General features: G+C 47.6%; 1 protein-coding gene across 15 annotated transcripts in view; it reads left to right on the plus strand.

Moving 5' to 3' along the window:
- The first annotated feature begins 7,901 nt into the window (after window positions 1-7,901).
- BTRC (beta-transducin repeat containing E3 ubiquitin protein ligase) overlaps window positions 7,902-16,376 on the plus strand; it is a 177,646-nt gene continuing 169,171 nt past the window's right edge. For 3 of the 15 annotated variants that reach the window (XM_045023066.1, XM_045023070.1, XR_006580911.1), the window contains exon 1: window positions 9,795-10,028. In XM_045023066.1, coding sequence (XP_044879001.1) covers window positions 9,981-10,028 — 48 coding nt within the window. In that variant the 5' untranslated portion in view covers window positions 9,795-9,980. Of the gene's footprint in view, window positions 7,995-9,791; window positions 10,029-11,223; window positions 11,246-16,376 lie in introns of those variants that run through there. The other 12 variants (XM_045023071.1, XM_045023069.1, XM_045023068.1 and 9 more) reach the window with 8 other exon arrangements.

Below are 16,376 nucleotides of genomic sequence, written 5' to 3' on the forward strand. Positions count from 1 at the left end.
GCTCTGCTATGAATAATCCGTCTCTGGGTCCATAAATCAGAAAAAAATCATGCACCTTCTTCGCCTGATCCTTACACAAAGTCATATATTTTACATGAGGACAAGCTAAATATTTATGAGGCTTTACAAGGCTTTTCCGACTCCTAGGAACTTGTTGTTAGGGTTGTTTTGTTCTGTTTGGGTTTTTTTGTGGGGGGAGGAGGGGGTGTCTTTCTCCTTTGCACTGGTCTAAACTAGGAATGGGAACCCTGTGCCCTGCCCTTGTGACTTTCATTGACGGGTCTTGGATAATGCCTGAGACAACCAAGGAAGTGGTGAAACTGACTCAGGACTGAGGTACCTCAGCAAAACCATGTGTGAAGGCGGCCTGAGACTGGAAAAGCGAAAGGTGCTGTAGATTGGGATGAAGGTACATTCACTAGAGCTGCATTTGGGAGACTCAAGCCTGGAAGACCAGGAAGGTCCTCGAGTCAGGAGAGTGTGTGTGTGTGTGTGATTAAATTCATTCTCAAATTTTTCACCCCTGTGGGATGGTCAAATTAATTCAGCCTAAAACAGTCCTGTGAGGTTGGTATTCTCAGCCTCCCTTTATAAATGGGGAATGATATGCAGCAAGAGAGGAAGAGACGTGCTCAAGGGCACACAGCAAGTCAGTGGCAGAACTGGGACAAGAACACAGACATCATTACCGGAGTCCTGCCTGAACCCTCTCTACTCCTTCCATGGCTCTGCAATCACATTTCCCAGCCTTTTTCTCTATCATTTCACATCCTAAGCAGTTAAATCTCCAGGGGGTGTAAGAGAGAGCGAGATCACAAGCAACTGGGAGGCTGTCTGCCTGGCTCTCCCTAAAGATCTCAGTCGGCAAGACTGCTGGCTGACTGCAAAGGAGGCAAAACCTTTGAGTCACCTCCCTGCAGCATCCAGTACAAATACATGGCTGCTACGGCGCTCTGCTGTGCACGCCAGCTTCCCGCTCAAGCCCTGCATCTGCTGGGAGTTAGCAGGCATGATCAATGGCCCTGACAATACAATTCCATGGTGAAGACTGGTCCTGGGAGCCTTCCACCCCCGATGGAAGCACCGCAAACCTTATGAGAAAGCTGGTGCCTCTGCCAGCCCAGACAATTGTGCCAAGCCTGCAGTCACAAGGCACCTCTAGGACGGGGGTACCGCAGAGCTCAAATACTGGCATGCCACATGCTGATCAGTCTGCAGAGGGCAGGATACGCTGAAAGCTCTGTGCTGCTGCCAGCGAACCCCCTGAAGAATCAGGACATCTCCCTTGTTATCACAGCCCTTACTGAAGCTTCCCCCCTCTTTTCTCTAGTCTCCTGTAGACACGTGTGGTGTTCGGGACATTTTCCTTAGTGGTGCTCTGAGCCCAGCCCAGCGGGCAGGCAGAGCTCTTTGGAGCAGATGACAGGTGGAGGAGAAGTTTGCCCATGTAACACCTGCTGCGGCTCGACTGAATGGCTTTGCAGGAAACTCCCCGATATATTTGAATTGCCTCAGTCTCGCCAGGCCCAGATCCTCCAAGCTCTGAGAACTGTGCTAGGCCCGGATCTGGAAGGGGGAGGCCAGAAGTGACCCAGGCCCCAACATCCTTCATCCTGCTCTATCTTGCACTGGCTACCAACGGCCAAGTTCTGGCAGCTGGGGATCACTGCGGTATAGGGATGCTTCGGCTAATGCTCTTTTTTTCCTGGCAATGCACCCGGCGGCAGGGGGCACAGGGGCTACTATTGCAAGGCAATGACCCTGGAGGTTACTACTACACAGGCAACATCCAGCTGGGATTACCGGTGCTTTGGGCAGCAGGGGCAGTGCAAAGCACCCAGAGGTCGCTGCAGAAGCAGGCTTAAGAGGCTGAGCTGGGGACGAAGCAGGCTTAAGAGAGGGGACGTTCTGTTCACCCTGCCCTTTTCAAGGGGGGCAGGGGGCTGGACTTGATGACTTCTCAAGGTCCCTTCCAGCCTACATTTCTATGCTAATCCTCCCCGGCTGTCCAAGTCTAACCGTGGCCTCTCCTCTCCCAAGTGCTAGGGGGTGGGGCTGTCTAATATGGAACATTGATAGTCCTTGCCCCAAAGATCTTGCCCGCCAAGGGGAATAACAAGGCCTTCTCTTGCCCATTTTCTCCTTCCCCCTCCATTCTCTTTATTTGTATTTTAACATGGGAAGAATGAAGGCCAGGGACTGCCAAAGAAGGGGAAAGTACGTCCAAGCACACACAGATGGCAAGCCCACAAATTTAATTTAAAACCATCCTTTATTATTCAAAATATGAAAATTCAGGCAGGAATGCCCAAAGGAACTGCTCTGATTAAAGCTCCCAGTGTCTCATGGCTGGCTCCTGCTGCTTCCTCCGAGGGTTACTGGGACAAGAAACGAAAACCCTCTGGAATGCGGAGAGAGGTAGCAAGATACCTGCGGTAGATCGTTTAACCAAACGTTTATTTACTGGCCCAATCATCTTCACTTAAAGCAAAGCACCAGCTGTTCCTTACCCAATTAATGATTGCCGCAGCAAATTAACATGGAGTTACAGTGTGGATGTGGTCCACTGAGTCTGCAATGCACAGAGCAATGTGACAGCACAAAAATAATCCCAATCACAACGTTACAGTAAGGCAGCGACTTTCATCTAGAATGATCCCACACTCGGTACATGGCATGTGGTTCAGCATAAAATGCGGCCACCTCTGCAGTGCTCAGGACAGAATATTTTATCCCCTTGAAAACTGATGTTGTTAGAGTTTTGGCCAGGACAAACGTGCTGTTGTAGAAAAGTGGCGAGGACCTCACGAACGGTGATCCAAACAGTACGTTATAATGTATTTGTTTAAGATTTGCTGCACTTTATCCTCTTGTTGTATAATGAGACAGGGTGAGAAAGGAGGGATGAACCCGTTTTCACTTCCCCTTCATAATTCTGGGTCCCTAAGTCAGGTACTGAGATCACTGTCTATCATGCTGCCCAATATTAAGAAAATAAGAACGGCCATATGAGATCAGACCAATGGTCCATCTAGCCCAGTATCCTGTCTTCTGACAGTGGCCAATGCCAGGAAATGAACAGAACAGGGCAATTATCAAGTGATCCATCCTCTGTCATCCACTCCCAGCTTCTGGTAGCTAGAGGCTTAGGTCACCCAGAGCATAGGGTTGCATCCCTGATGGTTTTGGCTAATAGCCATTGCTGGGCCTATCCCCCAGGAACTGAGCTCATTCTTTTTTGAACCTAGTTATATTTTTAACCTTCACAACATCCTCCAGCAATGAGTTCCATACGCTGACTGTGCGTTGTGTGAAGAAACACTGCCTTGTGTTTGTGCTGCCTGTTCATTTCACTGGGTGACCCTCTGGTTCTTGTGTGACGTGAGGGGTAAATAACACTCCTGCATTCTCTTCCTCCACACCAGTCATGACTTTATAGACCCCCATCATACCCTCCCCTTAGTTGTCTTTTTTTTAAGATGAACAATCCCAGTCTTTGTAATCTCTCCTCAATGGAAGCTGCTCCATCCCCTAATTATGTTTGTTGTCCTTCTCTGAACCTTTTCCAGTTCTAAGGTATTGTTTTTGGGGTGACCAGCTCTGCAGGCAGTATTCAAGGTGTGGGCGTACCATGGATTTATATAGTGCATTATGATATTGTCTCATTGTTTCCTTATCTCCCCCCTCCCCCCGTCTGCATCCAGCTGTTGTCTCTTGTTTTATACTTAAATTGTAATCTCTCTAGGGCAGGAACTGTCTTTTTGTTCTGTGTTTGTCAGGGCCGCCCAGAGGATTCAGGGGCCTGGGGCAAAGCAGACATAAAAAAGGCACCACTCGCTACAGCACTTCTACTCACCGGGTGGCGCTCCAAGTCTGCGGCGGCGGCGGGTCCTTCACTCGCTCCGCGTCTTCAGCAGCACTGAAGGGCCCCCCCGCCGACATGCCGCCGAGGACCCGGAGCAAGTCAAGGGCCCCCCGCCGACGTGCCGCCGAGGACCCGGAGCAAGTCAAGGGCCCCCCGGCGACGTGCCGCCGAGGACCCGGAGCAAGTCAAGGGCCCCCCGGCGACGTGCCGCCGAGGACCCGGAGCGAGTGAAGGGCCCGTTGCCAACATGCCGCCGAGGACCCGGAGCAAGTCAAGGGCCCCCCGCCGACGTGCCGCCGAGGACCCGGAGCGAGTGAAGGGCCCGTTGCCGACATGCCGCCGAGGACATAAGAACATAAGAAAGGCCGTACCGGTTCAGACCAAAGGTCCATCTAGCCCAGTATCTGTCTACCGACAGTGGCCAATGCCAGGTGCCCCTGAGGGAGTGAACCTAACAGGCAATGATCAAGTGATCTCTCTCCTGCCATCCATCTCCATCCTCTGACGAACAGAGGCTAGGGACACCATTCTTACCCATCCTGGCTAATAGCCATTTATAGACTTAGCCACCATGAATTTATCCAGTCCCCTTTTAAACATTGTTATAGTCCTAGCCTTCACAACCTCCTCAGGTAAGGAGTTCCACAAGTTGACTGTGCACTGCGTGAAGAAGAACTTCCTTTTATTTGTTTTAAACCTGCTGCCTATTAATTTCATTTGGTGACCCCTAGTTCTTGTATTATGGGAATAAGTAAATAACTTTTCCTTATCCACTTTCTCAACATCACTCATGATTTTATATACATCTATCATGCCCCCCCTTAGTCTTCTCTTTTCCAAACTGAAGAGTCCTAGCCTCTTTAATCTTTCCTCATATGGGACCCTCTCTAAACCCCTAATCATTTTAGTTGCTCTTTTCTGAACCTTTTCTAGTGCTAGAATATCTTTTTTGAGGTGAGGAGACCACATCTGTACACAGTATTCGAGATGTGGGCGTACCATGGATTTATATAAGGGCAATAATATATTCTCAGTCTTATTCTCTATCCCCTTTTTAATGATTCCTAACATCCTGTTTGCTTTTTTGACCGCCTCTGCACACTGCGTGGACATCTTCAGAGAACTATCCACGATAGGAAAAAGATCTTGGAGTTGACTCGTTGTAGCTAAATTAGCCCCCATCATGTTGTATGTATAGTTGGGGTTATTTTTTCCAATGTGCATTACTTTACATTTATCCACATTAAATTTCATTTGCCATTTTGTTGCCCAATCACTTAGTTTTGTGAGATCTTTTTGAAGTTCTTCACAATCTGCTTTGGTCTTAACTATCTTGAGTAGTTTAGTATCATCTGCAAACTTTGCCACCTCACTGTTTACCCCTTTCTCCAGATCATTTATGAATAAATTGAATAGGATTGGTCCTAGGACTGACCCTTGGGGAACACCACTAATTACCCCTCTCCATTCTGAGAATTTACCATTAATTCCTACCCTTTGTTCCCTGTCCTTTAACCAGTTCTCAATCCATGAAAGGACCTTTCCTTTTATCCCATGACAGCTTAATTTACGTAAGAGCCTTTGGTGAGGGACCTTGTCAAAGGCTTTCTGGAAATCTAAGTACACTATGTCCACCGGATCCCCCTTGTCCACATGTTTGTTGACCCCTTCAAAGAACTCTAATAGATTAGTAAGACACGATTTCCCTTTACAGAAACCATGTTGACTATTGCTCATGAGTTTATGTTTTTCTATGTGTCTGACAATTTTATTCTTTACTATTGTTTCAACTAATTTGCCCGGTACCGACGTTAGACTTACCGGTCTGTAATTGCCGGGATCACCCCTAGAGCCCTTTTTAAATATTGGCGTTACATTAGCTAACTTCCAGTCATTGGGTACCGAAGCCGATTTAAAGGACAGATTACAAACCCGAAGCGAGCGAAGGGCCCCCCGCCGAAGTGCCGCCGAGGACCCGGAGCGAGCGAAGGGCCCCCCGCCGAAGTGCCGCCGAGGACCCGGAGCGAGCGAAGGGCCCGTTGCCGACGTGCCGCCGAGGACCCGGACCACCGCCGGGTGAGTAAACATTAAAAAGGCGCCTCTAACCGGGCGGCCCTGGTGTTTGTACAGGGCCAGGCACAAAGGCATGTTGGGCCATGATTGGTGCTCCTAGGTGCTACAATAATACAAATAATTAATAGTTTTAATAGCTCACTTCTCCTGTCCAGGCTAAATGAAGTACCTGAACTCTGACTGTATCTGGCACAGGCCCGTGTTAGACTCTAACTCTTTCTCCAGGTCTGGGCTTATGATGATCAAAAGAACTTGAGCTGGTATAAATGACAGTGGCTACAATCCAGATAGATTAACCAGCCGTAAGGGCTTTGGGACAGTGGCATATGCTCCTGCAGTCTTGCACTTCTCAATTTTCCTACAGTTACGCTTGCATCAAATAGTATTGACACATAAACCACACAATCCAAATCATGGAGCCTTTCACGCTGTTGCAGAAAGGTTCTAGTTACACAGTCACCAACTGCATCCACCTTTGCAGCGCGGTTGGAGCACTGACCCAGAGCTTGGGACACGAGGGCTCTGGGGCCTGATATGGTCGTGACCCCACCCCATTGTATTACACCCTCAGTCCTAATGACTGTTGTTTAGATAGATGCTGTAAGTGTACACCGCGCTATACAGAGCTAGGAAAATACCCAGTCCCCATTACAGTCCAATACTTAAGCTGCTGAGTCTTTGCCACTGACAAAGATTCACAGGAGCGGGTTTAAGCAGAGCTTAATTTGTGTCGGGGCTTGCCGGGGCCTCCAGCCTCGTAGTTCATAGCTCTGGCACCTCTGGCTCCGGCCAGCAGCCACGGCTCTCCGGCCACCCAGCTCTGAAGGCAGCACTGCCACACCAATGCACAAGGGTAACAATACACCATACCAGGCCACCCTTACTTCTGTGCTGCTGCTGGCGGTGGTGCTGCCTTCGGAGCTGGCCCCCAAGCCAGCAGCCGCTGCTCTCCAGCTGCCCAGCTAGTGCTTAATTTGTGCCGGGGCTGAGCCCCAGCATCTCTTTCATTACAAATGAAGCACTGGTTTTAAGAAGGGGTTCAGAGAAGGGGGAAGCGATTGGCACACAGGTTGTTTGACGCAGAAGGGGAGGCCTGAAGGAAAGCATGAAACTAAGAGGGGGAGAAGGAGGCAAAGGGCGTAGTTAGAAAAGATGAGCTGGAGAAGTTACAGGATGAGGCGGCAGCAGAGAGAGATGAGGCGCAAGCAAGCAGAGCAGGGCAGAGTTTTGAGAGCCAGCCAGCCAGCGCTGCACTGTGACGTTCGGGACGTTCTTAAAGCTGTCACTTTGAGGTCTTGTTCAGCCTACTAGACGCACCTGTGACCAGCTGACAAGATGGTAAACGCCACTTGTCCCTGTCTACACCGACTGCAAAGTCATGTTTAACATCCTGTTACTTCTACTGTAAGTTCTTTGGAGCCCGGACTGACTTGTTCTGTATTTGTACAGAGTCGAGCACAGTGGGGTCCTGGGCCATGACTGAGGTTCCCAGGTGCTACCTCAGTACAACTAGTAAGTCGTAGCTACCACAGCTCCTCAAAGTCATGTTCTAACAGGACCTAGTTTTCTAGTGAAGACGAGTCCTTACACAAGTAGTTAACAACCCCTTCTTTTTTAACTGAGTAAAGCTGTTTGTGTGCCCTAGGGCCAGGGCAAACTTGGTATGCTGCTCCAGGAACCTGACCACCTGCATCCTGCAGTTCTGGAGCTACTGCTCCTCCTCCTCCGTCTCCGTAACAATCTGGTCTCACCATTCAGTGCGTGTTGGCTGCTGTTGCTCTGAGAATTGAACGATCAGGAATAGCTGACTGGCATCAAAGCAGGGTTTCTCCTCTGGCGACTTCCTCTGCTTGCAATTGTTCTAGCTGGTGCCTTGAGGCCAGTCCAATATTGCAGAATCTGACATCATAATGGACAGGAATGGAATGGTTATTCCTCTGGGCCTCATCCATACTGGTGGGGAGCAGTCTGGAAATGGCAGGGGCAACAGTTCAGTCCTAGGATACTGGGAAAGAGCAGGGATGAGGAGTGGGTGACGTCTGCTCCAAATCAGCAGGTATCCCACAACATGCCATGAAAACTGCCCCCACTTCAGGGAGCCTGGTGGCAGTGCAAGGGCCTCTGGGATACTTACCTGCACAGCACCATGCGTACACTGATGCAGTATGGCGCTGTGTGGACGCAAGTGATGTTGCTTGCATGGGTGCAAACACAATAATGTGAAATACTGAAGAGAGGGTTTCCATCAGCATATTACAGGGGCAAGTCACAGCAGTATAAACACAGTTTTCCACCAGCGCAGTCTGTCTGCATTCGCTACATTGACAGAACTGCTCAGCTGTGTGTCATAGGCCCTATACTCTTCAGCGACCAACAGAGATTCCCTTTTAGCTCAGATGACAAGGCTCTAGTTCTATCCATGCTGTTGCAGTGAAGTTCTCAGCAGCTGTGGGTTGTACCATACTGACATTGAAATCTTCTTTGGCCTGGCACTAGGCTGCAGAACTCACCTGCAGGGCCTTAACCATTCCTCCCCCACAGGGGCATCATTTCAGAAAAATTCAGGGGTATGGGGCTGGTCCTGGGGGGTTACCAGGCTGGTCCCATCTCAGAGGGAGGCTGGGAGGACACAGCCTGGTCCTATCCCGGGGAGGGGGGGGGCATGTCTCACTGGTGGCTGGCAAGGGGCAGAGATCAGGGCCTAACTCACTCTGTGGTCAGCTCTGGCCCATGCCACTGCTGCAGCTTCCTGCCTGGCCAGGGGGAAATGAGGGTGGTGCTGACACTGTGGCACTGCAGCATGAGCTGGGGAGGAGCTATGAAAAAGCAACTGCCTCTCCCCACCCTATGGCAAATGATGCTCCCAAGCACTCCACCCATTCACCCATGGAGCAGGGAGGCCTTGGGCACAATGTCGTATCCCAGTGCCACACTGGGTCACTTGCAGACACATCCTCCCAGGCAGAGGCAGCTATTTGTTTTCATTTGCAAGGCCGTTCCTGGTCTATCCCCACCCCACCTGTCATCTCCCACATGCTACTGAGAGATCAACTTCTGTCTCTGCTCTGCCAATGCCTCAAGCCTTTGTCACCCCCTCGTTAACGTTTTCAAACGAGCACCTTCACGTTGTCTCCTATACCACCTCTTGCACTCGGGAGGAGCACGTCATAAGCCTCTACAAACCTACTCACTGCCCTCCGGTAAAACCCTCCTTCGCTGCAACAGCTCCCTACAAAAGCGCAACACCTGCTGTGCTGCAAGACAGCCTCCCAGCACTCTGACCAGCGGCGTCTTGTTGTTTCCTTCTGCTCCCCGTCGGTCTGCCTGTAGCCACCTGTTGGCTGTAGATTGCCAGCTGTTTGGGGCAGAGACCAGTTCTTTGTTCTATAGCTGTACAGCGCCTAGCGTAACGGGGGGCTGGGCCTGCCGAAGGTCCTAGGCCTTAGCACAGTGAAGACAGTGAGGATAATGGAGAATTGCTAACTTGGGAGCATCAAAAAGTCATGAGCCAGGGCTAGCAAAACCCGGAGACAAACATGGGTCTGGCACATGAGCCACCAAGCTACGCCTGGCCCCGCTTGCAACCTCCTTCTGCAACCACCAGGGCTAGAAACTTCCTTAAAAAACAAGAAGAAGCCAAGGGCCGCCCTCATCACATGACTCCAGGAGCCGGGCCAAGAAGAGAAAGATCAGCAGACACACGGGAGTCCTCGCAGGGATATTGCATAGACTTGCTCACCTAAAGAGACTACATCTCCCATCAGCCACCGCTGCCCTCCCTCCGGGCTGGCATGCGCAGAGCTGCTGCGGGAGCGGGAGGGGCTGTCGCCGCGCGGCATGCCGGGAGCTGTAGTGCCGCTGTGCCGCCCAGGCGCTTGCCTGGGCCGCGGCCGGGGACTACATTTCCCGTGGGTCTGCGGGCGGCGCGTGCGCCCTGCCGGGGGAAACGGCGGTTCCTGCTTGCGCTGGCTGCGGCCTGCCTGGCACTGAGGGAGGGGGCGGCCCAGGCCCCGGACCGGCGGCGGAGCAGCGGGGCGGGACTATGGACCCGGCGGAGGCCGTGCTGCAGGAGAAGGCCCTGAAGTTCATGGTGAGGGGCGGCAGCGGGGGGCAAAGGGCCGGGGCCCCTGGTGGGCTAGAGGGCGGGTGTGGGGCCGAGTGGGGGAGGGGCAAGGGATCGGGGGCGCTGAGCTTGGGAGGGCCAGGGCTGGTGGGGGAGGACACCTGGGGGGGAGGGGGCGGAGTGCTGACCTATGGGAGGGCTGGGGGAGGGGGCAGGTGGGGGGGGGAGGAGGACACCTGGGGGGAGGGGGCACGCTGGCCTATGGGAGGGCTGGGGGAGGGGGTATGGGGGCAAGTGAGGGGGGAGGAGGACACCTGAGGGAGGGAGAGCGCTGACCTATGGGAGGGCTGGGGGAGGGGGTATGGGGGCAAGTGAGGGGGGAGGAGGACACCTGAGGGAGGGAGAGCGCTGACCTATGGGAGGGCTGGGGGAGAGGGTATGGGGGCAAGTGAGGGGGGAGGAGGACACCTGGGGGGAGGGGGCGGAGTGCTGACCTATGGGAGGGCTGGGGGAGAGGTATCTGTTGGGTCACCGGGGGGGGGGCTCCTGGAAGGGAGGGGTAAGTGTTTCAGGGAGCCAGGCATCTGGGGGGTAGGTGAGGGATTACCAGAGGGTAGGGGGGGGATAAAGGGCTGGGGAACAGGGCATGCGGAGGGGCTGAGGGTTGCTGAGTGGTGGGAGGCAAAGGGCTGGGGAAGGTAGTATTGGGGGAGGGGAGGGGATAGGTGGGCATCAGAGGGGGAGGAGCAGGTGGTGGTGGTGAAGGAGGTATTTGGTGTTCATCCTCTGAGACTCCCAAGCGTTGAAGCATGGGGGGTGGGCACTTAAGGTAGAATTGGGTGGGGAAATACGCCAGGGTGCTGAGTCAGGAAGAGGGCAAGTTCTGGAGTATGAGACACAGGGATCTTGGAGGAAGGGTGAGCGCTGGTATCAGGGAAGACACCTGAGCCTTTGTAAAGTTGCAGTGAGATCTTTGGCCAGTATTGGCAGTACATAGTGAGACAAGTAGTAGGGCTTGGGATATCTTTTGGCTGGTTTGGGGGATGCTCTTGATGGGAATAGGGTTTACCTATAGGAGGTGGTGTTAAATGCTGGCATTTTGGTGCAAGAGTATGTGGACAAGAGACATTGTGCTGGGGGACAGGGAGGCACCTGCAGATGTGGCAGGGGGGCACCCGTAGGTATGTTTACAATTCTCTGATGGACCTAGAGATTCTAAACAAGATTTCTGGCCTGATTTGATGGTAAGAGGTGACCCATCAAGCACTGGTGCCTGGAAGAGGTGAAGCTTTTGTTCTGCATGTAGTGTGTGGGGTGTATTAGTTTTATTTGCACATCTGCTCTCCATAGTTTTTTAGTTTTTTTCCCCACCTTATGACATATTTCCCCACCTTTTTATCCTGGGTGCAGAATTATATATATTGACATTTTAATCAGTTATGTTTTCCTACTATATATCCTTGTTAATAGAGGGGATGTAAAGAGCCTTTATATTGTCTTGGTTTATAAATTGGCCTGTGGCACAGAAAATAGCTTTGGGCATCAGTAGCCAAATCTGTTTTCAAATGTGACTGGTCTGTTTAGATTTGGCATAATATACCAAATGAAACAAGTTATATTCCTTTTTTTATCATTGTTGATATTTCTAGATTGTTTGCTTCAGTTTCTTGATGCTATTTTCCAACCAAACAGTGATGCCAGCTTAATTGAATGCTAATTTTAGATGCTCTAAACTGTTCTGCTTCTAAGAATACATTTCAAGTGACTGGCAACATTTGTTGAAAGTTTATTTGTTGTGGATGAATGATTCAGTGGCACAGAATTAAATCTTGACTCATAAAGAACCTAAAATACAGCTATGCTTTCAAAATTTATGCCCAACGTGGAAATATTGAAAAACTAGATACAAATCTTGGCTTTCATTTGCACTTCTAAAGGTAGTAGAAAGTCTAAACTCTTAATTAGCTTTTATTTTTTATCTTGTAGTATTGGTATCTGTTTTTAAATCTCTTGTTTCTGTTCAGATCATTGAATTCTTTTGCCAGTTCCTTGTATTTTTGTCAGGTTTATGGAATCTCAGGTTGAAGAGGTTAAAAAGATGTTGGATGTCAAAATATCCTTGGCAGCGCAAAAAAAAAAAAAAGCCCTCTCCATATGTGATTGACTAGAAGAGTGTGCCATATCCTGTTGGATGTAGATCTGGCCATGGTAATCCACTCATTTGTGACCTCTAGGTTTGATAATTACAACTCATTGTAACTAGGAGTCATGAAGTCTTGCGCCTTGAAAAAATTCCAACTGTCTACTTAGTAGTACAGAGCACCATGTTGATGCGCCTTATTCTGCATTGGTTCCCTGTTTAATAAAGAGTCCAGTTCAAGGTCTCTGACCTGATATTTGGAGCCCTCCATAGTATTGACCCTAGCTATCTGATGGAATACCTGACCCTCCATGACTACAGCCTGCTTATGTTCTGCTGGAACAGTGAAACATCAATGAATTGGGAGAGGCATGTCAGTGTGGGAGAGAACTTTCACGGGAACAGGCCATAGACTGTTGAACTCTGAGTGTTGAGTGACCAAGGACTTCATTGCATTGAGGAATAAATGACAGAGTGCTTTGATTTTTAGTTTTCCTTAAGAGTTTTTCAAGACACACAAACAAACAAAAAAAGCAATCAAACAAGAAAAATGATAAACTAAGCATTTTCTTTTATAGATTGGAAGGGAAGAGAGAGAGACTTTTATTTTCAGAATTGCTAACAGTGGTATGTAACCTGTCACTTAAATCAGCTTCTGTACCAGTTGACTGGAGGATCACTAATGTGATGCCAGTTTTAAAAAGGTTCCAGAGGTGATCCTGGCAATTGTAGGACAATAAACCTAACTTCAGAAGGAGTCAAATTGGTTGAAACTATAGTAAAGAACAGAATTATTGATAGATGAACATGATTTGTTGGGGAAAGTCAAAACAGCTTTTGTAAAGGGAAATCATGCCTCACCAATCTATTAGCATTCCTCGAGGGGGTCAACAGACATGTGAACAAGGGTGATCCAGTGGATATAGTGTACTTGGACATTCGGAAAGCCTTTCACAGGGTCACCTTTTAGGCAAAATAAGTTGTCATGGGATAAGATGGAAGGTTCTCTCATGGATCAGAAATTGGTTAAAAGATAGGAAACAAAGGGTAGGAATAAATGGTCCATTTTTAGGATGGGGAGAGGTAAATAACGATGTCCCTCAGGGATCTGTACTGGGACCAGTGCAGTTCAACATATTCATAAATTATCTGAAAATAAGGGGTAAACAAGTGGCAAAATTTTCAGATGATAAAAAATTACTCAAGATAGTTAAGTCCAAAGCTGACTGCGAAGAGTTCTGAAGGGACCTCACAAAAGTGGGTGACTGGGCAACAAAATGGCAGATGAAATTCAATGCTGATAGATGCAAAGTAATGTGCATTGGAATTATGTATTCCAATGCACAACTATACATACAAAATGATGGGGTCTAAATTAGCTGTTGCCACTCAAGAAAGTGATCTTGGGGTCATCCTGGATAGTTCTGTGTGCAGCGGTAGTCAAAAAAGCTAACAACGTTATGAGCCATTAGGAAAGGGATAGATGGTAAGGCAGAAAATATCATAATGCCACTATATAAATCCATGGTGTGCCCACAACTTGAATACTTCCTGCAGTTCTGGTCGCCCCATCTCAAAAAAGATATATTAGAATTGGAAAAGGTACAGAGAAGGGCAACAAATAAGAATGTAGAACAACTTTGATGTGATGAGAGATTTAAAAGACTGGGACTTTTCAGCTTGGAAGAGACAAATAAGAGGGGATATGACAGAAGTCTATAAAATCATGACTGGTATGGAGAAAGAATAAGGAAGTGTTATTTACCCCTTCCCATAACACAAGAGCCAGGGGTCACCCAATGAAATTAATAGGCAGCAGGTTTAAAACAAACAAAAGGAAGTCCTACTTCACACAACGCAGTCAGCCTGTTCCCAGGGGATGTTGTGAAGGCCAAAAGTATAAGTGGGTTCAAAAAAGAATTAGATAAGTTCATGGATGATCAGTCCATCAATGGCTATTAGCCAAGACCATCAGGGATGCAGTCCTGTGCCCTGTGTGTCCTAAACCTCTAACTGCCAGAAGCTGGGACTGGATGGATCACTTGATAATTGCCCTATTCTGTTCATTCCGTCTGAAGCATCTGGCACCTGCCACTGTCAGAAGGTAGCATATTGCGCTAGATGGATTGTTGGTCTGACCCAGTATGGCCATTCTTAAGTTCTTATCTTATTTATATCTGTGGTTTTTTTTGGGGGGGGGGGGGGGTTATATTGCTACCCTTCACTATAGTTTCTGAGCACTTCCCACTTTAATTAGATTGGCAAAGCAAGGTCCCTAATTGGAATTCTAGGGGTCTTCTGCTCTTCTCACATCTCTGATTATGGGGGCTCTGCATAGAGCAGGTTTTTTGGAGGAGGTATAAGGGGCAATTGTACATGCCAACCAGGCCATCTTGGAAAACTGATCTGTTGTTTTCTCTATCTCTAATACTTGGGAGGTGCTTAGATATTGTGGTGATGGCAGTCATATAAGTACCTACAGAGATCTGGAAAGATGCATTCTAGTGCCACCAATGGTGGATCATCTACTCTCCTGTATGTCCAGGTGGCTGATATGCTTGGTATACCATCACTCTGACTAAATGGGTCATAGATTGGGCCAAAGTGGGCCATGCAATTAATTACTGATTTACACAGCATAAGGTGTGCCTTACCATATCAAATATTGAAAAACTCTTCATAACGACCAGACCCATTATCTACCCGACTTCTGGTATTTTCATTTTGACTGCAGAGTCGCATGTAATTACTGTTTGAAAACAGGTCTGTAGGTGGTGGTATCTCTGTCCCTGTCTGTAAGATTGGTTTTCATTTTTAAAATGTTTTGCGCCTAATCATCAGTAATGAAATTGGCCCAATTGCTAAGCCACTAGATGTCAGGAAGAAATGCATACTAATTTTGTTGTTGTTGTTTTCACACCTAGCCAGTGATGGAAAATGTTATGTTGAAACCTCATCCAGTCACTTAATGGATGAAATGAAGCCTTGTGTAAAAACAGCTTTTTTTTTTCTTCTGGGGGTCAGAAATTAGTTTATAGATTTGACATTTTGAAAAACGAAGTGGGCTCATTTTGGGGGGGTTCTTTTTTTTATTTTTGAGGAGATGAGGATAGCAGAGGAAAGGAAGCCCTTGTCCCTCATGGCTGATATTAGCTTGATTACTTGTCAGTGATATATTTATGATGTATCCAGCCTGTATCGATTTATTAGATAAGTCTGATCATATGTAATACATATTATCTAATTAATTTTAGGTAATGACATTCTACCTACCTACCCAAATTACACCTACAGTTTTAAGTAGACATAATATTCACTTACAATCCTAAATTGTTGTGTACTGTTAAGCAGCCCATCCTCAGAGATATTTTAGTGGTGAGTTAAATGATTCCCTCTCTGTAGTTTATGCATCAACCTAATCTTGTAAGGATTCTCTTGCACCCTTTTGGATGAAAACCGCTGTATAAATGCAAGGTATAAAGGCAGCATGAATTGTATAGGCCAGTGCTCTGTAGCAAGTGCAGGAGGGATTTTATAGCACTGCAATCTACTTCTGTTCCCATCATCCATTTTGTGGTGTTTCTTAAATACTCTGGATAAAACAGCACTCATCAGTGCCCTATTAATGCATAAGCTTATAGGAGAATCACATATGCGCCTTTAGTTTTTGAAAAAACTTCTTGTTTTAAATAAAGCTCTGTTTTTTTTGTTAAAGAATATGGAATTTTATTGTCGTAACCATTTTCAAAAGTACTAAGAATGAGGAGTTCAATACGTAACTTCCCTATTTGAATAAACTGTTTAAAAATGTAGATACAGTACTTAAAGAATAAATGTAATAGGCTCAGCTGAGACTTTGATTAAATGTCATATAAACTAAACTATGTATGCCTGCATAGAATAGTAGATATTTTTTTCAAAGTAGCTTCAAATGGTTCTTTTAAGTGTATGAATGTTCTGATGATTATCTTTTTAATTAAAATGAGAAATCTTTGTTTAAAGTGGCATTCTTTTTTTTACAGCCTGTTACAGTCTCCGTAACAATCATTTCTTAAGTCTGAACGTTTTTAATTCCAGGAATCCATTTATATGAAACTATGTTTAGACTTAATTAAGGAATGATTCTTACAAAGCTTGTAAATAGCCAGGAAAAAAGGGACAGAAAATAAAACTGACAGTCACACTTAACAAAATGATTGTTACAAGGTATGTAATATGCTATAAAAATACAATAA

Source organism: Mauremys mutica, chromosome 7, assembly GCF_020497125.1.
Source record: "Mauremys mutica isolate MM-2020 ecotype Southern chromosome 7, ASM2049712v1, whole genome shotgun sequence".
NCBI lineage: Eukaryota > Metazoa > Chordata > Testudines > Geoemydidae > Mauremys > Mauremys mutica.